Genomic DNA, 26,796 nt, shown 5'->3' on the forward strand with positions numbered 1-26,796 from the left:
TTTTATATATAAAAAACATAGAGACGCAAACCGCTGTAGAGCTTGAACTCTACTGTATGTGTTCCGATCACTCTATCACAGAAAAATAAGAGTTGTAGAACTTATTGGAAACTCAAGACAGCCATAACATTATGATTTTTTACAAGTGTATGTACACTTTTGACCACAACTGTATATATATATGCACCACACACATAAAACCCAAAAGTTACATACTCTCATTGCCGTTTTTGTCATATTAATTTTGGATTTTCAGTGGGGGGTTTTTAAACTGTTTTTACAAAGTGCAATGGTTATGTTTCAAAAAAGTTGAGAATTGGCTGCACAAGGTTGAATTAATTGTGGATTCTGAAAGAGTCAAATTTATACATACTGTTAACATAATGTTACGTTATATATTTTGAAAGAAAATTGTTGGGGTGGAAAAGAGAGCGAGAATATGACTAGAGGAAGCAGAGCTGCTCCGTAAACTGTTTTGACCCTCTTCAAAATAAGAGCATGGATGTAACATCTAACTATTTAAAGTATTCTCAACAAGTTGATAACTAAAACCTCAATAAAGATCTTGAAATCTTTATTGATTAATTTATTCAACTGAAAGGTTAGAAAACAACCAAGTAAATCTTTAGTTTAGAATTTATCTGGAAAAAATTCATTTAAGGGAAGCCAAGTGTGCTAAACAGTTCTCAAAATCACTAAAAAAAGACAAAGAAAAAAAAAGGTCCACAGTAAATTTAAACGTGTGCACCAAGTTAATACTTTCGTTAATTATTGGACCACCGTTGCACCTTGAATCCAGAAGTTCAAATTCACCACTAAAAACACAAAATATTTGACGTTCAAGCAAATGACGACGATACAAATTAATGATCTACAGTGTATTCTTGCGATGTTTTGGTGGTTCCAGTGACTCAGTGCACCATGGGTTCACTGAAAACTATATTTGATGGATTAAAAAGAAAGTACACACTTCTTTTGAAATGTAGTTGAACTACACAGCCCACCTTTTGCCTTAGTTCAAATAAATATAATTATTTTCATCTTAAAGTGGATCTATATACTTAGATATATATTTATATAGAAAAAAGTAGAGTGACATTTATTTTCCAATGTTATTAAGAAAATAAGTGGTATTTATTCATTATTTTCTCCAAAGTCATATGTTCTTTTGACACATTTTATCCATGAAAAGAAGGTTTTATCACAGAAGTCCAAACAAACGTCTCCAGCGTATTCCCCTTTAGGTCTTTTGCTAATGAAAATACTTGGTCCGTCATATATTGTTGGTACAAGACGGTCAAAAATGATTCTCTCCTATTACTTCTGGAGATATGGAATCCTGAAAAGTATTAATTGTGCTTTGCAGTACAATGATATGCTGTTTATGTAGGCCTTGGTGCTTCAGCATTGAGTGATCAGCCTCTCCTGGAGACTCGGAGGGAAGAGAAAATCCCAACAGCCGAATAGAAATATGGCGGACATCTCTCCGTCAACATGAAACGGGGACAGGTCTACATCAGTTATAAAAAATAGAAGCCAGGAAACAGCGGCAAGTAAGCTCGTAAGCTCGTCTCCTCGATCTTTGAGTACGTTTCCCCTGTTGTTGTTTCGGGACATTAGGCAAAGTTATGACTTATTCCATTTTTGTAGGGCGTGACCGTGTTCATTGTCCATGCAGTCCACGCTTCTATCACTTCTCCTGCCATCTAGGTATATCCAGAGCTCTTCATTAAAAAGTGCCCAGCAGGTCTATAAAATCCTTCAGGTTGTAAAAACCAAAGAATGGTGAAGAAATTCAGATCCTTGCTTAAATCCTTTGTCAGTTTTTAGGGATCGGAGACGGCCGTGCAGCTCTCACAGGAACCACAGTTTCCAGCGGGCGTGCTTCTTGGACTCAGCTTTGGACTTGCGTTTTGGGGTGGAGGTGAAGGCCTCCTGGGGGTAAGGCAGGGGAGGGAAGTGGGAGTCCGTTGGAGGGCAAAGCCTTTTCATCAGTGGCTGTAGCTTGTCCTCCTGCAGCTTGAAGTCCAGTTCCACGCTAAAGGAACAGAAAAAGAGACAAAAAATAATAATAATAATAATAAGTGCAAACCATAGCATGCATGATTTTATCTCATATAAAACCAACTCTACTGTCGTTTTTGAGTCTTGGGTTGTATTTAAGTAACTTCTTCACTGCAACAAATTAATATAATTGCTCTGAGTAATTAAATCAACAACCGATCACCCGAGCAGATTTATTAGAAATATCACAGGTGCAGCTCATTAAATCGGGAATATCATGGAAAGTTAATTTATTTCAGCACTTCAATTCAGAAATAGAAACTCATATATATTAAATAGACTCTTGACACCTCAAGTAATGAATTTTAAGCATTGATTTTGGTGATTATGGCTTCCAGCTAATGAAACCCCTAAATTGAGTTTTTCTTATTTTATTTTATTTTTATAGAAGTTAGTATATTATATTACATAAGAGAAAAAAAACAGATTTTTTTTATTGCCTCCTTTATTGCCTACACAGAAGTGGGGGATGCTGACCTGACAGTTGTCCAGCAAATTTTCACTGCTGCTCTCCACAAAGAGGATAAGCCCAATGCTCTTTCCCCAAAAACGATGGCTGTTGGCAGGGGGTTTTGTGCAAACATATCAATGGAAAGTTAAGATGAAGGAAAAACTGTGGATTAAATAAAAAAAAAAGAAAAGGTGCTCAAACCACACTGACAACTGCAAACTTTAGAGGTGTGTAAAGCACACTCTTTAAGCAGCCCAAAGTGATTGGCATGACATGGACTGCTTTTTGGGGTTTTCTTTAACTGTCAGCCATAATCTTTAATAATTCATGACAATAAACACCTTAAATATATCACTCTTTATGTAATAAGTCTGAATAGTATACAAGTCTTATTTTATATGAAGTTAAATGTACTTGTTGATGATTGAAATCAGATACTCTTGTAAATGTTACGTAATGACATACATGCTAATATTTTAGTGCCGATGACTCATCCTAGAAGACTTAAAGATTTATTTTTATTTTGATCCATATTTGCTCCTCTAAATAGGGAGGCAGTTTCCCATTGCTGCAGTTGTTGCACGTACTAATGCATTTTTGGCTGCCATATTGCTCTTACATCCATATGAAGCATTTCCAGTGCAACCTTTTCTCGCTTGACCTCTGCAGCTCATCTGTCACACCAGCGCTTAGCCTGGAAAAATGCCCTGGGTTTTTCATTTGCTTTGTTGTTATAAAATAGCAGAGGAACCAAATGCGTCTACTTTTGATTGCACCATTCAGGGTTACGTCTACTGCTGTCTCAGATTGGTGGAGCAAGAAGCGTGTTTCGTCAGTATCTGTCAGTATCAAGCAGTTGGTCACAGGGCAGAACGCTGAAATGCAAATGATTTGTTTTGCTGAATTCTGTGGATGCTCTTGTGACTCCTCAAAAAAATATTTCGAAAGATGATGGAAAATGTTAGCAAATAAATATGTTGGGATTTGCTGGGCGCGAAGCGCAGAGCTGTGTCCTTCTTAGCAGTCCGTCACATTCTCTCCCCCCGCCCCTCCCAAAAGCCCTGGGGAATTTATCTGGAGCCATCATTGTAATCCGACGCCCACACACATCTGACCACTAGGTTCTGCTAAGTAAAACTCAGATTACAGCCACAGCTGTGGCAAAGTGTGGGGGCTTTAATCTGCTAAAGCTATCTCCAGTCACTACCTGAGTCGGGCTTACTGGGGGGGTGACAGACTGAGTTACGTAACAGCTGCAGGGTGACTGCTCTGGTTTTTATTTAAATGCAGTGCATCCATTATCATTTTCAGTAAAAAGTTTTCATAATCAACATTGATGCATCTGCTATTGATTAGAGCAGGCATAAATGTGGGCGTCTGACAATGAGCAGATTGAATGTTAATTTCTTGAGTTTGCACTCAGCACTTTGCTTTTGTTTGACTCAGGCCAGCTTCAATCAATAAATCACTGGCTGGTAATTACATTGGTGTAAATTCACATTTGCGTATTTGTCCATCCACATTTGAAAGCATGTGAACAGATTCAGGTTGTGTGTTGGTACACACACACACACACACACAAAATCGACCAGTACAGTCTTGACATAAAAAAAGTGGAATGTTAGTCTCTCCCTAACCTAAACAATGTAGTTCTTTACATCAGATGAGCAGCTTGTCATTTTTTGCTGCAGATTTTTCAGGGTTATAATAATTATCTAAATCTTCTAGACTTTTATGCAAACTTCACTTAGAGAACTTAAGTATTGAAACATTTGGGTTGGTAATTTATAGAAAAGGAAATGATTGAATGTGCAAAATGGCATACAGACTTTTCAGTCCATTGTTTTATTATTTAAACCATTGAATGAACTCTGGTGGAGCACCATCCGGAATATTAAATACGATACAAAGGCCACAAATAAAACTAGCTCTTGCTGTTTAAAAAGAACCATCAAAAATTCAATCAATGAGTCTCTTCCCCAAATGTAAAAGTGAGCTGTTGATGAAGCAATAGAATGAGAATTTCATTTAGCCTTTTAAATCTCTTCAAAAACTCTGTTAATGCTGTTTAAAAGCACAAAGAAGCTGATCTCATTACCAATTTTTGGGGGAGTAAAGTAGTTTTATTGCTGTGCCATGTTGTGTGGGATGCACACACACACACACGCAAACACACACACACACACACACACATATCACAAAGACAGATGAACAAAAAAGTAAGAGATTTACCCAAGTTGGTAAAGGAATTTCCCTGCTCTACCATGTAGGCATCAAATACGTATCGGATGAGTGCCACAGTTCAAACGTACACAGTGTTAAAAGATTTTGGGTGGATATGCAAACACCAGACTGAAGCGACCTGATTTCACTTACAAAGAGTCAACATTCACTACAAATATGAACATATGATCAAGGTCTTGTTCTTACTGGAGACTTTTTGAAGGACCAAATGGTCTTGCATAAAAAGATTGTGTCACAGTGATATGTGTGCCTCAGAGAATGGTCTGACAGCACCAGTTATTACATACAGAGACGGAAATAATGATGCTGGGGTTTATTTGCATTTCATAAAATCTGTCACATGTCTGCATGCAGCAAAAAAGTCTCTTGAAGAATAATCCTGGGGGGATGTTTTTTGTTTTCTTTTGTAAATGTGTAAGAGCATATGTTGTTAGGAAGCATATACTATAAGGATATTGGTGGCTCTTCGCAACCATTTCAGTTTTAATATTAAAAGTATTTTAACCTCATGAATGACATAATGAGGCCAAATCTAACCCAGTTTCTTAAGCAAATCATCAACCTATTGTGGATTAACTTTCAATTTTGTTTCTTTTTTGGATTTTCTTTTCTTTTCTTTTTGCACAATATACATAAAAACAGTTCAAACAAAGTAGGTTGGCTACCAAGTTATGATAAATAAAAAAAAAATGGGGGGGAAGTATTTAAGCTTGATACACTTTGCAATAGTGACTACAGTGAGTGAAGGAACCCTTGGGAACATAGATGAGTTTGTAAATTGCTTTACAAAATAAAATTGACATGAAATGAGATGACAAGAAATGTTCTTAAGAGCACAGATCAATGTTACTCAATCCCCAAAAAAGCCCACACATCCTGCCAAGTTTGTCTTGAGTGTAGGCCTGTAACAATTCCTCGAATGACTTGAGTACCTTGATTATTAAAATTCCTAAAGGCAATGTGCTTACTTTCACCTCTGAGTTGTTGACGAATGCTATCCTAGCAGCATAATCTCCAATTTTCATGTTGTCCCAGGGCATTTTATTGATTGATAATAATGTCTGGGTACCTATGTTTGTTTATAAATTTTTTTTGAGGGACCAATAGGCATCCTCAAAATAACTGGTGTGATGTATGAAATAAGACAGCCTCTCCTTCCTGATCTGCTGCCTAGTGGCTGGTTCGGAGCGGTCGGCAGTAAAGAGCGCAGTGGGTGTATTTATACAGGTGGAACGAACGATGCAGGCTGCTGTAGCTGATGCTTAGCGTAGCGTAAGTGCAGCTTTGTGGACGAGCCGTAAAATAAATTTGCCACCATTGCCGTTGCGCACATGGACATAAAAGCTATGAATGGCTGGAAAAAGTGAGTTCATTTATTAAATTGACTGAAAACTAAACAGTGGAGTATAGACTTTTTTTTTTTTTTAGGTGTGTTTTTGTGAGCCTGCTGCTTTGTTATTGCATTAAATATAATTTCAGATATTTGTATAATTTTTGTCCAGGTTAACTTAAAAGGTGAGCTGTTATTGTTGCTGGCTAATTTTCTAAACTACAGAAAAGTAATTGTTAGGAATGCACAAATGTGAAAATTTGGGCCGACGTTAATATCCGATAATAATTCAGCTGTTACATGGTAGAATTTACCAATATTTTTATTATATATATATATTTATTTTTTTGTCAGAATAATTAACTAAGATTAAAACATTCATAGTACTCCAAAACCAAAATAGATGGGCAAAAGATCCTTTAGCTGATTGGCATTTCTCAGATCTGGATGCCATACGGAGGATCTTGAATATGGATATTGAATTAAGCTTAACTACAGGGCAGTGATCCTTAAATACAGGCCTCCATTGCTGGTTCCCACCAACTTTTAGATCTGTCAGTGGTCTAACACACCTGAGTCGAATGGTGGAATCACGTCATGCTAATGACTTAATTATTTGACGCAGGGGTTTTGAAGCAGAGACACAAGATCAAGGGTTATTTTTCATCTCCATTCTGTTGGGCCTTTTGCTGACTTTGAGATAAATGCATGCGTTGATATATTTGAGAATCAAAAGTTAATGTACAAAATATATGCTTTACATATGGAGATTAATGTAAATTCTAAGTGGAAAGAGATCACCAAAAAGGAGAAATTGAACATATGTCAGTCTGAAAAAATAATAAACCCACAAGGATAACCTGGTCTCGAAAAGGCCTGATATAGAAATATTTATTAGTTTCTTTGAAGTGTAGACCTCAGCGTTTCCCAATAAAACTCTTGCGAGCCTTGCCATGTTACTGAGTTTTGCTGAAAGCAAAATGGGAAAGGTTGTTGGCATTTTCGTGTCCCTCCCTGCAGTGGTTTGTTAGATCAGAACAAGTGGAGGAAAGCACTTTGGACCCTGAAGCTTTAAATTCTGTCTCTGACATTCTCTCCTTGTTCTCATCACATCCCTTCTTTCTAATATTTCTATGCATTTAAACAGAAAATCCTCGCAATCCTCGATGTTCCTTTCGCTACCGCTTGAATAATGTTTGTTTCTTGACATCTTTTATCCTCATGCGGCTACACATTCTCCCCTTGTCAATCCTTTGTGTACTCTTATCTCTCGGAGGCGCCCGATTGTCCACACTGTCCCTTCACGCTATTTGTCCTGTCGAGAATTGCTCTTGTATCCATAGAAACCAGCTTGCCCACCATGTTGGAAAACATAATGCTTCAACAAAAAGAGATGTCCTCCTCCAAGTGAGTTGTTCGACAGAACAGCCTTGATCAGTAACATCCGTCATTTACATGTTGGTTGTGATCTTCAGCTTTCTGCAAACTAATTTTCCTAAAGCTTTGCACAAGAGGCTGAATTTTGAAACATTTTTAAAACCCATTTCCTTTGATGATTTTAGAATCTTTTTTTTTTGTTTTGTATCTGTGCTGTTCAGTGTTTTTCAAAGAATTGTTGACATTGGATAACTAGTCTAATGATGAATTGTTGTGCCTGGAGTCAAAATTAAAAATAAGATGAGGAGGCAACAAACAGAATTGTACTCATGGGAAGCAACTCTAATTTTGTGAAAAACATTGGTACTCACTGAATAGAATGTCCTGAATCGACTTTCCTAATCACTGCCACTTAAGACTAATGTGTTTTGCTGAAGCATTTATAACCACTGAGTTTTGCTACGTACTATACTTAAACTTCAGGTGTTTTTTTTTTGTTTGTTTTGTTTTGTTCTTTAATCCCTGGACCTCCATAAACACTTTCTATCATAACCAGCAAATCAAAATACTGCATCAAATGGCAGTCATTATTAAACACAACTGTAGCATTTAGATAATACAAGAAATGCGAAAAAAAAACAAAAAAAAACATAATAAATACTTGAATTTGGCATACAAATACTGGTCAATACCCATTTTAGGCAATATTTGTTTTAATTGAATTGTATTTTTAAAGAGATCCAATTGTCGATTACTTTAATAGGATTTATCTGAAGTATAAAACGGTTATATCTGTTTCATTATAATTATATTTTTTATATGCTTGTTAAAATGTTATCAATAATGTCTTCCAATGTCACAATTGCATAGTCGTATTTTTTAATTACATGTCAACTATTAACAATTCTCAACACATAAACATGGTGGACTGCACCATCAGCCGGCATAGCAAGTAATCTGGGGGAAACCCTGAGTGGGGCAAATAAATCTCAAAATAAGTGCAGCTGTTCACTGAAGATTGTTGGACAACATTAGTGAGTGAACAGCATCGTGAAGGCGAAGGAACACATGGACAATGGGGAAGTTTAAAAAAAAAAGTTTAGGTGATAAAAGAATATCCCAAGGTTTTATGGGAAAATTGAGCTAAATGGAGGGCAACCCTGGGAGAAACTCTGTTAAAATCTGTAAAAGGCTGTTACAAGGATGGAGATTCACCTTCAACAGGGCAATGACTTTCAGTTGTGATCACAGTAAAACTTACTGAATACAAATGCACACTAATACTATTCATTTCTGAACAGATGGGCTGTATTTACTAAATAGATGACTTCTTAAGACAATTTGTTGCAGGGGATCAGATTAAAGGGGATTAATACATCAAAACACCACATTCTTGTCATTTTCCTTCAGCTGCACAGTTTCTTCATGTTGGTTTATCTCATAAAGTTTCAGTAAACTTTACTTTTTTGTCTTGTGTGTGACAAAATATTAAAGTTCAAAGTATATAAAGGCATAGGACCTCACTGTTTGATCTGCACGCCAGCCCATACCTGCACAACATGAAATAAATGGGATTATTCTTCCTCTCTCAGATTTATACCTTCTTTGCGACTTCTTTTGTACTTTCACTTCTCCCCTCGGTATTCTGGGGTTGTATCAACCAAGACGTTTTTCTTAATCTTACCCTGGTTCAATGTCAGCTTCATTTCATTAATTCACCACTTTCATTTGAACTCACACTTTTGATGAGCAGGACATCTGGATACTAAGTAAGATAAATAATTTAAAAAAAAAACACATGGGATGAATTAATTTGAGATGATTAAAACATGAGGAGAAGCATGCGAGGACAAGAAACTCAAGCAGCTCATGCATTCTGTTTTGAAGTGCGAGCCCCTAGACTAACAACTTCATTAATCTGGCTGTTGTTATGCTAAGTGTTTGTCAGGATTATACCACATTCTCTTGGACAGATTGATTATTTTAAAAGACAGGACAGTTGAGTCCTGACTGAGCTGCAGGAAAATGATTTATGGACCCGTATGTTTCCTGGAGTCGTCAGACCGAGTTCAGCACAATAGCACTGACATGCATACAAATGCAGCTTAAACCAACACTAAGGGTGCATGTTGCACTAGCACAGTGGGCTGTGGCAGACTGACCTGATCATAAAGTGGATTTTATTTTATTTTTTTATTGCATGTAAGTTCTACTGCTTGTATAGGTCATGGGTTCCATCCATAATGGTTCAACATGCATTTTTTAATAGACGGGTGAAATGTCTTTGTACTGAATGATTCCAGGAAGTGATCCCAAGTTCGAAGAGCGTCTATCGTGACAGACTGACGCCTGCTTTTAATGTCGCACTGCCTGAGAGCGCAAACATTCAGTTTGATTTTCAACTGTGTGATTTGTCCATGGAGATTTCTCCAGATTACCTGAGCTTTTTGGATATTATGTACCAAAAACCACAAATCTTGGCAAAAGATTTATTTTACCAAATTCTTACACAATTTCCATTTGCCAGAACGATGTGCGTCTTTAAGTGGTTTTGCCCTTTAATGATGCAACGTAATCTGTTTGTTTCTGTTTATTTGCGGTCCTCCTACCATTGTGTTGCCCTCATTCAACCTTTTGATGATGTATTAAAACCTCCAATATTTTAAACCTCTGAGTATGCATTCAGCTCATGTTGAAGTGTTTTCACATCTTGTTTAAGAGCAGCAGTCTCAAAGTTGCGGTCGGCGCGATCACTGTTTTGAAAATCCAAACTTTTACCACATATTTACAAAGGATCATGTTAAAACTAGCCTCCAGTGGTAGAAGAGCTTGCTAAAGACAAGAAAATCCTGCTAGACGCCCTTGACAGCTATTCTTCCCACATACCAGAGCGCTGCATCCTTTTTATTTCTGTGCCTCTGCTTCCTATCCTGTGTTCTTCCACCTCCAGAGAGGTTGTTTTCATGGAGATCTGAGTAATTAGATTGCTGTTTAATCCCTCTGCCTCTGTGAATACAACTGCTATATTTGATTCTGTGTCCAATCAAAGCTATTAACCATGTCGAGTGAGTGTCTTCAAGATGAACTGGGGTCAATGTAGCAAATTTCAAACGGCTCTGTGGGAAATTTCTGCCCTTTATCAAGCGGAAACCTTGCCAAGCGCTGACAAGGTTTTGTCAAAAAAATGAGCCTCGTTATGTGCAGAGTTTTCTGTTTTTCATCTCTCCTTCCAAAAGATGTAGCTTTCCGATTGATTGGTGCAGTTTTAGAAGACAATGTGGATTTCTCAGGTTTGCAGGTTTTTTCACGTGTGTCATTCTCTCTGAAATCTTTTATATGACATAGAGGCAAAAAATATAAGTGATGCGTTTTACGACTGATGCATAATATTTATTGGAACTTGATCAAAATGAAAATACTTTTTATAGTTCGTATTTGAAAATTGAAAGTCTTTATAAATATTTGATCCAGTGAAATCAAACATTTCATTCGATCAAATAAAGTTTCAGCCAATATGAGCTTTTCGCAACTGTAGGATTTTTCAGCATATAGAAGTAGAAGTTTAGCCAGGGGCATATCAGTTGCTGATTAAAGAAAGAATTGGCATGGCTATTGAATAGGTAAGTTCATTTTTAACGTATTCACCCTGCAACCCTTTAACTTAATCATGTCCTTTTAATTAGTGCCCCGTCTGTGTAATTCATGTCAAATGCCATCATTCATCTAGACTCGGCTCGTCTCGCTGACGCCAAGCTGCCTTTAGGGCACCTTTCTCATGCCGTCGTCCCCGCAGTGGTTTGGGGCACCTGCAGAGATTGTGAAAGCACTTCAAGATAATGTGGAATTCCTCCGACTCAAACATCAGAAAACACACAGCTGTACTGTGCATCTCGACTGAAGTTTAGCCAGAGGCTCATCAGTTATGGAGAGAGTTTGAGATAAAATATGATTTAAATGGTTCTTCACTCAGACTGCATGGAGCGGTAGTGACCATTAACTTAAAGCTTTGATAGCTTCTTACACTCCTTGCAGCTTAAAGATCTCCTTTTTTGTCTCCCCTCTTTACGTCACGTTTTTTTTGACCGCTTATCACTGGCACATATTCTTCTCACCTTGTGTTAAAATTTCCTACGAATTCTTGAGAAAGTCAGACTAGAGCCAGGCACTTGGACTCTCATAGTGCTACTATGTGTTCATTGAATGTCTGTCAAATCTCTTTTTGCTGGATGTCTCAAAACTAGAAATGCTTTTTTTTTTTTGTAAAGGTTTAATAAATTGCAGCAGTAGTTGTAAAATCTGCTGCTGCTATAAAATTGGGTTTAAATATTTGAAAGGAAAGCATGAAATACTTATTTTCAGATTGAAAACTTCTTTAGGATCTCATGCTAGCTAATTTATGTAGTTTGTTGCAAAATCAGTGGTCTCCATGTGTATTTCATAGAGAATATTCCTCACTCCAACATTGATATTTAAAAGTCAAAAACTAAACTCACTCCATTTAGCCTTCCTGTTGTCAGCTGAAAATTTTGCTCTCTCATGTAATTGAAAATTACATTGGATAGCTTCAAACATCTCCATGCTTCCCCCAGTCATATTATAATCCCCTCACTGATATTGTAAATAGCATTTTTCCCCACATTAGCAGCTTCCACACTGAAGAGTGGTGGTGTAAGTGTTTATGTAGGCTGAATTCGCTGCTCACAAAAGTATCAGATTCCAACCAATCGGTAACCGCTGAAGCCCAGTCCAGCTAAATTTAATAATTATTGATTTCCTTATGTGCGCATGTTACTAGAAATGGAAAAAACTGCCCTGGAAATCATTCAATCAAATGTCAAGAGTCAGTTTTCTATCTTGAATTTTTAAAGGAAATAATTATAAGCTGCTTGTCCACCAGAAATAATCATTTTGCTCTGATGGTGTGAGAAAGCAAACTATTTTAGGCTGATTGAAGAGCCAGCACTAGAACTAAAACCACTCTTGTGATAAAACAAATACAACAACGAGACCTTACTTTTATTCCTGATTAACTAATGGCTTTGCACTCGTGTCTTTACAGCTTATAACATTAGCTTACTGGAGGCTGAGCGTAGCTTTTGAGTCGGCATGGCAACTGGACCCACCAATGAAATTTTATGATGTTTGACATTAATTAATTTAACCTTTCATGGCCCCATGTTCACTCAATTTTCTTGCATGTGACCTCTCTGTATTTCAGCCGCGCACCCTTTTGTCCTGCTAACTGCACACCTGCTTGGCACCAGTCAGTGAACAAAATGGCCTGAGGGGATAATTGGACAGTTGGCTAAAGATGTATAGGTTTTGAGAGAGATGGTGCTGTGTAAACGTCCCGTGCCCACTCAGCGCTAATGGGCAGCATTTCACATTAGCCTTGCTTCCATTGCTGCTCCCTCTCTGCTCGTCCCGACCCTGTTTTACTCCTCCGCTCGCTCTCAAGGAGAGAAAGGACAGGTTACATGTGGATCTTTTTGTCTTTGAAGATGAACGACCACTCACCTGTAAATAATGCATGCGCTGTTCCGGCATGTGTCACAGTTGGCCGTGTCCTGTCCGGTTCGATAGGAGAGTCTAGGGGGGGGGGAGATGAGAGTCGTGAATGAGTAATTACAGGACTTGTTAAGCTGCCGCCTCACACCTTTCCTTTCTCATCTTATTTGTCATCTTTCGTTAGGGAGCCTGGGGTAAATGAGGGTGACGAGGAGTTCCTTTGCCCTCCTCAGTGGCTTCTGCCCAGTAGAAAGTGCACATCGTCTTCCATTAGCTGTGGGTCATTGTATGGAGGCTGATCAGGTCAAATGGCAACTAAGGCAAGGTTGATATTTGCATCTAAAGTTTCACGTTTTAAGCAAGGACTTAAAGTTTGTAACGCTGCAAACATAGCACATTACTTTTGACATAAAATGGAAAGAAAAAAATGGCTTCCGATAGGTAATACAGCGTTTTTAATTTTATGCGCAGCTAATTTTCTTTTCCTGCTTCCCTCTATTGTTGACCTTTTTATGTATTCGTTGCTGAATAATCTTCCCATTGATTATTCTGTTTGGTGCAGAGCAATGTCTTAAAGGAGCTGAATGAGTTATTACTTGTAAATTCAGAATCATTTTGGACTTCAGCTCGCTTGCTTTTACGTTTGCCTGTCTTGGTTTCATTGTGATGTATAAATCATTAATCATTAATGTGACATAAAGTGATGATCTGTACTGTGCACATGTATTGATTGGATAGAAAATACAAAAGCATCTTTAAAATCCCTTTACTGTCATGACGACATGTTGAATATCATTCAAAATGCATTTCAACCATTCAAGGTAAAAAAGCAGCAGAACCCCTGCCTGTTTGTGGTTCTTTTTTTGCAGATTATGGTCACTGCTAGCCAAAAAGAGTTAGTGTTGCCTCATTCCTTGTTGTATAGACATAATTTGTTAGACAGATATGAACTGTGAAAATCTTCCTTTTACATATGAGAGTGATGTCTATTTCGGGTTTTTGAGTTGTGTGTGTTTGCCTAAGCCTTGGCATTTTTTCCCCTCAGCACAAGCAACAAAAGTTGTTGAAGACCAAGGTATTGGCTCAAGCCCATTATTCTTGATAATGTTTGATAATACCTCTGAATATGATTCTTAGGGGCTGCAGTGGATATTGACTGAATTTAATGTATTATAGGCAACAGCTAACAAAAATTGCATTCCAAGCCATCCTTTCCATTATGTCCAAATTGATATCGCAATGATGATATATTCTCCAGCACTTATGTAAGACTGCATGCTTTGTTATAAACTCTATATTCATCAGTCTCTCCTTCAAGCATGAGTCATCAGAGGCGCACACAGTCGGTACTAATGTTGCTGTACTACCAAAGAAATGACAGCTTGCGATTTCACAATAGCCGTCAAAATAAATGTCGGATTTCTTTTTTTTTTTTTTTTTTTTTTTTTTTGGTTCCCTTACAATTGAAGGGTTTATTGCAATATAGAAATCATAAAAACCCAGAGTCAGTCAGGCTGCTGCTGACAACATTTGTTGGATAACATTACTAATGCAGCTAACTAAACAGGGAAAACAACAACAGCTGGCCTTTAAAATGAGGATTGTTGAGAGTTTGTCTAGACTTGAAGGAATATCCGCGCAGCCAAAGTTTATAATTTATATTTAGTTCATTCTACTCAGGCCAGCATGTTGGAGCTCGCCTCTGTTGCCAATGTGATGACAAATGAAGACGTTATGAGGCAATCAGATGGGTGAGACACAGACGGCAACAACTGTGAACAGTCAACAATGAAGTGAACACACATGCCTTTAGGCTGTGGAAAACAGGAAACTGTTACTTTCACTAAACCACGTCACAGCATCTTGGAATAAAGACAAGAGACGTGCAAATAAACGGGGCTCGTTTGTTTAGGTGGATTTAAACATTTATCGTTGAACGTCGCATCGTCAAACAGAAGCTGCGGTAAATGCCGCCACGTTATTCCTTTCAGCGAGGATATTTTGGATTCCCTAATAAATGTTGTCTCTCATCTCTGCAGCAGAGACAGCACTCAGCTCCGTCACCACTGCACTTGTCACGCTGCCCATCGGTTGCAGCACCTATAAAAATTAAGCTCCTGTCGTAAATTCCTCCTTTTTATCTACTGCACTGCCTCTTGTTCAGACAGGGGAGAGAGACGCTGACAGCAATATCGCAAGAGGTTCAGGTAATTGCAAACAGAACATTTCCACCGGGGATTATTTGTGTATAAAATGTCATTAATTGGCTTTTCAAGTTTATATTTTAGAGCAGCGTGAAAGGTCGTAAACTTCCCAGTCGGTGAGCCAATCAATACGTGTGCCGCGCAACTGGATTGAATCATCTGAACAGCTTCACAGTATTCTCTCAGACCTTCTCGGTGTCTTCCTACTCTTTGCTCTTGGCCAGCTGATAAGAGGAAATAAGAGACCAGGGCTCATTTTGGCAGGCGTCCCCTGGGAAGAGTGAAGCCAAAAGTGCCATTAAATGTATTTTTATACACCCTCCACCCTTGGTTACGACCAGGAGAGCTTTCTCAAAGGTCACTGTGTGGGTGGCTGTCCAGCAGTGAGAAAACAAGCACACATACAGAGTGCTAATAGACAGGTTAGCAACAAGTCCCTGAGAAAGTAATTAATTGGCTCTAGTCTGCCACCACTCTTATAACACAGCAATGTGCCCAAGCTGTGCAGTGTGGATCCAACATATTTATATTAGAGTGCTTTACAGCCGTAATGCTGCTTAGTGTTTTCATATGTAGGAATAAAGCATCTAGTCAGCTAATTTGTCTTTGGATTGGCTCTGAACAATCAGCAGGTCAAATTAAAAAAAATATTTTCCCCCCCCTCGCCCTTTTCACAAGAAAAGTAAAATGAGAAACACAATCGTTGCTGTGTAAATTAGCCAAAGTCATTTACTTGGATGTAATTTTTTTTGGTTTATTAAAATCAAGTTTGAGACATATGCTTTGATGGCATAAACTTGTAGTTTCTTCATTTTCTTTTGAAATCAAAACTACTCCTGCCCACGAACCTAATTTTTCCTCAGTTGCTTGTTATCGTGGGGGGAACAAAAAGAGATGGTATTCCACGGTTTCATGTTTCTGGATGGCACTTCCTTCTCCTCCTTCTGCTCTTTGGTCCTTCTCTGCATCCAGGAAGCCTCCTTTTCAACTCATCTGGGATTCGGGGTCATAGTTAAGATATTTAGACGCTAATCAGCTGTTCCCAGTTGTAAAAACAATACCTTGTTGCCACAGTTATACATCATAACAACTGCCTGGAAGTTTGCACAAAAATCCTTCAATCGCTCATCATCCAAAACCAGAGGGAGCAATTCTCCAAAAAAAACAAAACAAAACAAAAACAATGCCTCAACCAAAATGTTTTGAATAAAAGTCAGCAAAAAGTACAGAGCTAGTCCAACATACTGCTACCATGAGGGTGGCAATTCTAGAAAGTTATTAAAACTAAGTTGGGGGAAACTTGGAAAAAGTCTTGTTTTGGTTCTCCACACCAGTTACACTCACCCAAAAAGAGACGTGCTGACATGCCTCAAAATATTTGAAACGTGGAATACCTCATAACTCTATCCTGAAAAAAATGAATAAATAAAACAAAAAATAACATGAAAACCTCTTCAAATTCAACTTATTTTTGAGACAGAGCTTCCTTTTTTTTCTCATCCTTATTTTTTGAAAATACATTTTTTTTTTACTTAGGGCCTTCTGTTCTTTTTCCCTGAAGTCGTATACATCAGCAAGAGCAGAGAACTTTGTAGTTTTACTCGAGGTGGCAGGAACAACAACACATTTCTTTCTGTCCAGGCTACACCATGCTGTACAAGGACTCAAGTGCAGAACTCCTAGGTCTACATTGATCTCTCCCACTCATATTTCTAGAATACCACACAGGAAAAACATTGTGTCCAGAATATGCTTCAACAGCAAGCTGCAAGAACTCCTATATCAAAATGATATCATGCACCTCTGGGAGACGGAACTAATTTCTCTGTTGTCGTTGAGCGTGTATTGAGCTATGTTTGGGGGGGAAATCACACTCATTAGATCCATACAGTAACGAGCCTCTAATACATATAAACGTTTAAGTTATTGTTATATATCTTAGCTTAATATTGCAGATATTTCACAAAACGCCAGGTATCAAGAGCTGAATTTAGTCAAGGACTCAAGATACAGATAATTTGAAAATGCCTCTGAGCCGACATGTTGCATTAGATCAGGTCATCTCCGCGTTAGGAAGCTGTTTAAAAGACATAATTCACCTTGAGCATATGGGTGGCTCCACCTTTTGTATGAGTTACAATAATAGGTAAAATAGGAAAACGCAGGATGGAGCACTGGTAACAGTGCAGATCTTAATCCCCACATTACAATAATGGAAACATGCACAAGAAGAAAACTGTTCCTGCATAGGTGGAAATGGGTTATTCTGACCCTGAATGGATTACAAGGGGGATTATGCTGCTCACTGACTCCAACAGAAGACAGGTTTTAGTGATTAATCATCAGAAACATAATGCTTTTTTTCTGCCTTCCTCTGAACATATGGTGTTAATAAACAGCAGCAACAAATTTAAGTTAATAAAACCTTCTCTTCCCCACCTGTCACTAGAGGCACATCTGATAAGGCAGATGTGCCGTGCAACACTGAAGATGGATTGCCGTTCTGCACCTCGTGTCTGTTTACTTTTTACTCATAGCACTTTTTTATGAGTTGGGTGATAAGAGGATTAGAGTTACCTTATGTGAGATTGCAGGAGGATAATTGACTTTTTAAGATGGTGTGAACTCCCATCGTTGCCTCCCTCATGCTGTGCTTTATAATTTAACCCTCATCTCATCAGTCATGTTCTGACCAAAACTAGCCATCAGACCCTTAGAGACATTTCTGATTTATGAGAAATAGCAATGTGTCATGTTTTTGGCATATTTTCCTCCCAACTTTGACCCAGTGCTGTTGAAAGCAGATAAGAATCTGAGAATCTGAGCTGTTGCATTTGGCTCAACAAATCGTCCTTTTTGTTTGCCGGGTCACTTTAGACGGACTGTCTATTTCGGCAGACCCGATGCTATCTGCTGCCCTTCTGTATAAACTCCACATCCATTGGACAGTAATGGCTTTTTCACAGTCTGGGCCTTTTGCTGAGTACTCGCACATTCCAGATAAACATTTGAGAGTGAGGGATAAAGTTGGACGTAATTTGCTGTCAAGTGGGGTGTTTTTCCAAAGAAACGGAATGAAAGAAAATTGATGTTTCCAAATAATGTGTATTTTTTCCTCCTTCTATACCTGAACGTTGGCATTCTTACTTATTCCGAAAGGAAATGTGTGACCATACATCACATAAATACCTGAGGACAATTTAGAGAGACCAGTTAACCCAACAATCCTTTTTTTTTTGGACTGCGGGAGGAAGGTGGTGTACCCAGAGAGAGCACGACTTTCATAGGGAGAACATGCAAACTCCATGCAGAAAGACCAAGTCTGGGATTCGAACCCTGGACCTTCTTGCTGCTGTAAACGGTGCTACCAGCCGCTCCACAGTTCAGCCCAAGTCTCATTTAATCTTTGAATGAATCTAGTTATTTTATGAAGGCCTCAACAGTTCACTGTAGACGGAATAAAAAGAAAGGACACATATTCGGCTGAGTATTTAATTATATTGGGTTCTTAATCATCTCGCAGATCACGGTTTAACCAATCATCTGAAAACGGAAAGAGCACGGTATGACCGACAAGACAAGTCGTGACCGTCCATCTAAACTGACCAAGAATGTGGAATAAGTTGATTTTTGAACTTTTTGGCTTTTGTGCTTATCTTTGTGTGCCGAGCACTAAAATGGTGCAGTATCCTAAACACACCATCCCCACTGTTACATTTGGTGGTGGTAGCTTCATGCGTCATCAGCCTGCAAGAGGTTTAGGCCAGAGAAACAATGGATTGAATTAGATCAAAAGTAAATTATACCCACTTAAAGTCCAGACCTAAATGTTATTGAAAACCTGTGGCAAGGTATGGCAGTTGCTGAACTCTGGCACTATTTGTCTAGTCTGACCGAGCTTGAAGATTTGTAAAAGAAGATTATACAGAAATTTCAGTCTAGACATTTTGGATGTTTGTTTATATATAACATCCCAATAAACAAATGCATTGCTTTGAGATGAATGGGCATTGAAGTCAATTGAAATACGTCGAGGTTTGTGGTTTTAACATAACGTATAATATTTTTCAAGGCATCTGCAAGTATTCTCAGCAGCAGCTGCGGGATATCTGGAGGGAAATTATCATTGAAAATGTCATTACAATGTCAAAGCACTGCAAGGCATGTCTGTGAAAGCTGAAAAAAAACGAAATGTTGCAGTGTGTTTTAGTAGCAGCTCCGATGAGCAAAAATAGGATTAGCTTTGATCACAAATGCTGACGTTAACCTCTGACCTCGGGCCCTTTAACACAGTTCCCATTGAACAATTAATTACACTGGGTTTAGCTCATGTTTTCTTTTTAGGTTTGAGGCACAAACTGGCTTTCATACATGCCTGTTCTTTCTGAGAAAGCAAGTAGTTTTGTTTCAGTTTATTTACTTGCTAAAGTTGAACTCTTTCCAGAATAACTTAAGTCACGGCTGGCTGCAGACTCATTTTCAGAATGTCTGGGTCTCATGTTATTTGTATAACAATGGCTTTTATTGAGCTCTATGCAATTCTCATTATAAAAAAAAAGCTGAAATCTTTCTGTGACATAGCAGGAAAAAAAATGAATGTTTGAATTTCTGGTGTTAAGATGCAAGTGAGGTCTCCTACCCTTCTCTGTGGGCCTCTCCCTTTTCCAGTTCCTGGATGACGCCCAGCAGGACTTTGATGGTCTCCTGACTGGAACTGATGAGGTTTTCCATGGCTTGAAGCTGTGCTTTTACATCCCCGTCCTGGTTTACAGGCACTATTTGCTTGCAGGCTTCTTGTGTTTGGTCGGAGGGAGCCCCATCAGCCTGACCGCCCATGCAGCCTGACGGAGGCTCATCCATGCCCCGCATAGGCCGGGCTGAAAGCTGCCCTGTACTGCACTGCGCCTGCGTTGTACAGCCCCTTCTGGCTCGCGGTAGAGTCTCGCTAGACAGTCCGTTCAGCTGCAGGCCTTTCTTCCTCTTGCTCTGCACAGACGGACTGTCCAGGCACTCCACCTGTGTGAGAGAGTTCCAGGCGATGGGGCCCGTAACCTTGGAGGTTCTGTCCGGGAGAGTTCGGGACGAGCCTTCCTCCAAATTGAGCAGCTGCCTCTTGGCCAGGCGGTCTACGTCGGACTCCCTGTGTTGTAATCCAGTTCCGGCTTTGGACGGGACGCTGCAAAGCTGGTACTCCCCTTGTGTTCCAGCTCCGCTTCCTCTCGGCGTACCCGCAAGGCAGTCTGTGTCTGCAGTGCAACTGAGCAGCAAAGCATCGGAGCACAGGCCATCAGGTGCACTGTGCTGCTCCACTGTGGCAATGCACTCATTAGTATGGAGCAGAGCCCTGGTCCTCAGGACTCCTCTCCCTCTGCTCGCCCCCTCCTCCTCCTCGTCTAAACCCTGCTCAGCCGCTTTGGATTGCTTCGCCTCCATGACAAAACCGTTATTGTGACCTTTATACGTTTCCACAGCTGCCACGTGTTTAAATGTGTGGCCTTTTTTGCGCTCAAAGGGAAAGGTCTGGTAACGTTTCTTTAGGTCCGGGGACGTCTGGACGCCCGTGCTCCTGGTGACGTTTGGGATGGACCTGCGGGCAGGGACGGTCATGTACTTGCGGTACGCCACTTTGTACGACATTGGCTTGCCGCCTTTCCCCGCCGCCTGCAGCTCCGCCTCCCTTTGCTCGTTCTGTGCCTCGCAGATGTCCTTGAAGCGCACTTGCAGGGCTTTGTTTCTCTTCCTCACCTGTCGACTGGCTTCCAGGGAATACTCCAGTGCCAGGGAAGTGGAGGGCAAAGGCGGTGCCTCTGAGTCGGACTCTGAGTTGGTGAGCATGCATTTGCTACCCTCCTTGCTCACCATGTTTCCTAAGAGACATGAAGAGAGATGCTTTGTAAAAATAAATAAATAAATAAATAAATAAAAATCTGTCAAGAATCACAGAGACAAACAACTTTTCCTGAGTATTACATATAACAAATAAACACAAACATACAGGATTCTGCAGGTGTTTATGCATCATGATTCTAGGGGGTTTTTGCAGATCTGTAGGCAGGCTTGAGAAAAGTTTTTCAGAATTGAGTGTTCTGAAGCAACCCCTTTTTTCCCACCATTTTTAGACTTTTTCTTCTAAAACTTTGCAGGTTTTGATGACATCATGACTAAGTGTATTGCAGGCACATATCCAGAATGCACTCAATCTCTATAAAACTAGCAGCACTGTTTTAGCCTCACTTTCCGTTTTTTATTGTTGGCAATTAAATAAATGTATTACCTGTTGTCTTTATCTCTGTTCACCACTAAGTCCATTAGTGATATTTGCTAGTTTGCTTTTTTCAATTAAAAGCAAACTAGTTCTTTTAATACACTTTAAATGAACCACATACACACTATAGTGAGACCACTGCATGATCATACCCTTTTTAAATCAGAATGTAAAATCAGGTTTTAAAACATTTCTGTGCCCTCCAAATGAAGGCACTTAACTCCCATCCCATTCCCAGAGGTGGTGTAGTTACGATAAGTGTGCTGCTGTCATAATGTAGTCTATGCTGCCCTGCTAGTAGGCGGTGCACAGTAAATATTACAAATCCCAGAATGTTCTCCAGCTGCATCGGTATGTCAATTAGGGCCCATGACCCCAGTCCTCTGTTGAGATTTACTAGCACATCAGGCCACACCCTCCCAAAAATGGCTAAAAGGAAAGATGGAAAACTTGGTTTGGTTTGGTTTGGTTTTGAAGCAGATCGCGAAAGAAAATATGATGCAAAATTAGCAGAAACCGAAATTGAACGGCGCTACAGCTAAATGCGCTTTTTATTTTGTTAGCAGTGATATTTTTGTAGCTTTAAAATATTTTTTTCCATCATTGAATACAGTGTCTTTCTTGGGATCCTGGTTTCTTGTAGTATTGTTACAACTTACTTTGTACATGCACAACTGCAGAAAAAATCTGAATGTGTGTTAATCTTTTATCTCTGCAGTAACATGATGTCAATGTAGTAATTTGCAGACCTTTTGTTTGCTCTGATGAAAATCTTCTCACCTAGCTGTGTGAAATGTTTAAAGTGGGTCCAACAGCAGGGTCATCCATCCTATTTTCTCAGTTAATTGACATCAATATTTGACCACGCGGTGTGTCTCTCACAAACAGTGCACAGAGCATTAACATTCACCCCAAGATGGTTGGACTTTTAAGTGTGAGCTAAATTAAGAACCCTCTCATCAAACAACTTAACCTGACAGTGAATTTTATGCACTTCACCCAAGATACTATGCATATTATACAAAAGAGGGATGCATCATAAGCATGTTTTGCAAAGTCTGCATAATTTCTTTACGTTTCGACCCCCACAAGATTCACTTGACATCCACCAAAATACGTTGCAAGACAAAAACTGAGACTCCCACTAAATATAAGTTGTTTTATAGATGTTACAGAATGAATCTGTTATGATCTAACAATGTTTGAGGTTTCCCAGCTGAATTTCTTCAGTAGTGTCCAAAATAGTACTTTTTTTAACACCTGGTGATAAGCACAAGGACATACCGTTGAGCGCTGCGCTTCTTTAACAGATACAAAAACGACTTGTTTCTTAATCTACTTTCTCATTTATCAGAATTAAAGACAATGTCAGTTTTTGGTACAACAGAAGCATGAGAAAAAGCTAGCAGAGATGATGAATTATTACAGGTATGGTGCTGGCATCGTGACTCTGCAGCTTGTTTTTGAGGCTCTGACAAAAAAAAAATAAAAAATAGAATAGAATTCCATCTCTGCCTGCTGATTTACAAAAAGCAAACACGCCACATGCTTACAGACATCGAAAAAGATAGAACAATTACTTTGATGACCGCTCTCTGACAAAGGTAAATGTTCAGTTTAAACCGTGTCTCCTTTTTTCTCACTTGTTTACTAACACTCTGTTTCCCTTGTGTTCAATTGTGACATTTTTAGCTCCTTTAGAGAAGAGAGACTAGGCTGTATTTGAATGTCATTTATCTGCCATAATAGTTTTGCCTGCAAAAACATCTCTAAATACAGAAACGTTATATTTTGGCAAGAATAATTCTTTCTTTTCTCCTCTAAGCAAGGCATCTCTTTCGCTTTCATTTTACTGAGCTGTATCCATGTGGGTAACGCCTGACTTTCAGGGAGTCTGTCGCCAGGTGACGTCATCCGTAGCATGTCCCGCCTCCACGAACTATCGACGGCCCTCGTTTGTGGAGCCAGTTGGCCAGCAGTGTCACCGAGAAGCAAGAGCATAACACAAAGCACCTTTTATACAAGCTGGAGAGGGCAGCCTTCTGCTGTGCAAGCAGATGTTTGTTTGATTCTCGACAGGCAGATGATTACTGAAATGACCACGACGTTCTGTGAGGAAGCGGTTTTCAGGATGTCTGCAGAATGCTGCAAAGCACCAAACAAATTGGGAAACCTCAGAGACTCTGCTGTGAAACGATACTGTTCTTACTCTATTAAGATTGCAAATGCAAAACCTACTCAGAGAAAAGTAATTATCTTCACACACAGGTGTTTGTATTGAAGTGAGACTTGTATTGATTAATTACACACTGAGTGATGTATTTCTCTCAATTTTGGCGGGGAGACTTATGTTCATAAACTGCACACTATATGCACTCTGTACTTGGATGGGCCTCCTTTTCGATGAATTACTGCGTCAATTCGACATGGCATGGAGGTCATCTGCTGAGATTTTAAAGGTATCCCAGGTTGCTTTAATAGCAGCCTACAGTTTTCCTGCATTGCTAGCCATGGCGTCTTTCATCCTCGTCTTTATAATAGTCGATAAATTCTAATGGGGTTTAAGTCAGGGCACTTAGCTGGTCAGCCGAGCACAGAGAGACCACGCTCAGTAAACCAGGTGTTGGTACATCTGGCAGTGTGGGTCAGGTGCCAGTTCCTGCTGGAAACTGAAATCAACATCTCCATAAAGTCTGTCAGCAGGGGAAAGCATCACACGCTCTGATGTTTTCTGGTAGATGTCTACATTGACTTTGGTCTTGATGACATAAAACGGACAAACACCAGCAAATTACATGGCTGTCCAAACAATCACTAACAGTGGAAACGTCATACTGGATGTCAGTTATGTTGGATTCTGTGTCTCTCCACTCTTAGCCCAGACTCTGGGACCTTAAACTCCATGTAAAGCCCCATTTGAAGAGGACTTTGAACCACCGAGCTAGTTCACTTTATTTATGTTACACCAATACACAACATGTCATCTTCAAAAAAGTCATTTTAATTCAATCATACATGTAGCTCAGAAAATATTGCTACCAGAATGTAAAGTAGGAGAATTCAGGCTGGATGTCTCCACCCTGACCATTCCTTTTCCAATTATTACCCCCCCCCCTGTCCAGCATATAAAGCCTTTCTTTTGAACAAAGGCTTTTTCCTTGTTCTTTTGTCTCTTTGACCATGTCAGCGTTGTTTTTTGTCTCCTTAGCTCAGGTAATATGCTTCTAGTGGTGTCACTGTTTCAGGAGTACCTTAACTCATAAAATGTGGCAGTTGTGGCTCATGTCCTGCATATGCGTAGTGGCCCTGACTAAAACCTCAGTTCGTATTTTGTAAATGTCTTTTTAAAAATTCTTCTTGTGGTTATCCCTATTGCTTGTGTTATTTCTACCACCGTTTTTTTTCTTTCACTAAATTTTCCAGCAGTTTGCTTGGACATACCCAACTTCCTAAAGAGTGACCTCGGTGGCCTGTGGAGTGTGTCGGTGATTATCTGCTGGATGATTATGAGGTTAACTGTCTTTCCTATGATTCTGTAGGTCGTAACATTAATAATGCGATTTTTATTGATCTTTTGAAATACTTAGGGATTTTATATTTTCATTACTCAACAACTAAGCAACATATTTTTTACCTTTTCAGCTGAATGGCTGAAATAAATAACATTTTTGATATTCGGCATTAAGTCGTTCCAGTGTGTTGTATATTACTTTCCAAACCAAGCAGTTTGTTTTGAAAGGAGGCAAAAATAAGAATCAAGGTTAGGGGATTATATTTTCTTTTTTTTTTCTTTTTTTTGAGAAACCTGTGTTCTGTTGAGAGAGAATTATTATCAAGTGGTCCATTGTAAAGTATGAATAAAATTACTGAATGACTCCTGACCTCTTTTCCATTAGGTTGATTGAGCTGAGAAATTAGAGCGCCACCAGAATGTAAAGTAGGAGAATTCAGGCTGGATGTCTCAAACCCATTCATTTTCCAATTATTACCCAGACTGTCCGGCATACAAAGCCTTTCTTTTGAAGAAAGGCAGATCTTTCTGTGTTCTTCTGTCTCTTTGAATAAGTCGGCGCTATATCTGTTCATCTGCAAAACTGTGTGCTCTCCTGATCTCTTGCTGCCAGTGTCCTCTGCATGTTTATACAGATGGTGACATTTTCAATGGGAGATAAAAGCATCTGACATGCTCTCTCCGAATGCACTCTCCGAAGAATTCTGCCTTGTGAAACGAAACCCTGCATTTGTTTAAAATTAGAGGACCTTCTGATTTTTAATCATTTCAAATGTGACCGATTGTAGATTTAGCTTTTCAAAACAAACATAGCAGATCTTTTTTTTTTTTTTCAAGCATAACAGTGCATATGCAGTTGGATGTCGTCGTATCATATTTGCACTAGAGCGTAATCCTTTCTGACACATCGGCACCATAGGCTAAATGAAGTGTTCCGGGCTCCACATATCTGATTTATTACCCATTGGGATCAGACCCCGGACGACCGCTGCAGCGCTCGTTTCTCACCTCTGGCTGGAACATCACCTCATGGCCTCTTCCATAAACAACACAATTCAGCACGTAAGCTCCGACAGCTGACCGTTTTTTTTTGTTTTTTTTTTTAAATGCACGTCTGCTCTTTTTTACATCTAAGGGCACATTTGTCAAGCGGACTGACCCACTATTTTCTACCCAGACCTCGCAAAAACGGATCTCGTCGAGTCACATGCATATGGCTAAACACATCAACATGCTCACATCTGACCTTGTTCTAGAGGCACAGCTCTCTTGCCTGTCAGTCAGGCACTATGAGCAACTGTTTGGGCATTTCCTGGGAGATTATTGCATTTGTCCTTAAGTTAAATCTTTGGAGTACTGCAAATTCAATCTAGGTCATTATTTCTAAAAAAAAAAAAAAAATTTTTTTATAAAAAGCATAGTTGCCCTTTTCCCCCCATCNTGACCTTGTTCTAGAGGCACAGCTCTCTTGCCTGTCAGTCAGGCACTATGAGCAACTGTTTGGGCATTTCCTGGGAGATTATTGCATTTGTCCTTCCACTAAATGTACCGGGACACCATGTACTTTGCTTCGACAGTATTAAAAAAAAAAAAAAAAAAAAATGTCTTTATAAAAAGCATAGTTGCCCTTTTCCCCCCATCACTCATGCTCATTTAAGGCATCACACCTTGAATTAAAAATGACCTCTCATTACTTGCATTTTTTAAACTCCACATGAGTCAGCAGAGCTGTGAACGTCACTCTGCTGATTTGCCTGTGGGGAATCTATTAAATGTGCAAATTTTAGTGTCCTCGTTCAACCTGTGGGGATAAAGTATCTACCGTAACTTCTAGGCTGACTA

General features: G+C 39.3%; 2 protein-coding genes across 2 annotated transcripts in view; one reads left to right on the plus strand and one right to left on the minus strand.

Annotated features, from left to right (window-relative positions):
• dock1 (dedicator of cytokinesis 1) overlaps positions 1 to 26,796 on the plus strand; it is a 198,067-nt gene that overhangs the window by 83,152 nt on the left and 88,119 nt on the right. The window lies entirely within an intron of this gene.
• insyn2a (inhibitory synaptic factor 2A) overlaps positions 1,386 to 26,796 on the minus strand; it is a 34,332-nt gene continuing 8,921 nt past the window's right edge. Inside the window, exons 2-4 of the mRNA XM_007562386.2 lie at positions 19,818 to 21,045; positions 12,984 to 13,055; positions 1,386 to 2,038 (exon numbers count right to left, since the gene is read on the minus strand). Of these exons, the coding sequence (XP_007562448.1) occupies positions 1,855 to 2,038; positions 12,984 to 13,055; positions 19,818 to 21,040 (1,479 nt within the window). The 5' untranslated portion in view covers positions 21,041 to 21,045 and the 3' untranslated portion in view covers positions 1,386 to 1,854. The remainder of the gene's footprint in view (positions 2,039 to 12,983; positions 13,056 to 19,817; positions 21,046 to 26,796) is intronic.

Source organism: Poecilia formosa, unplaced genomic scaffold, assembly GCF_000485575.1.
Source record: "Poecilia formosa unplaced genomic scaffold, Poecilia_formosa-5.1.2 Scaffold136, whole genome shotgun sequence".
NCBI lineage: Eukaryota > Metazoa > Chordata > Actinopteri > Cyprinodontiformes > Poeciliidae > Poecilia > Poecilia formosa.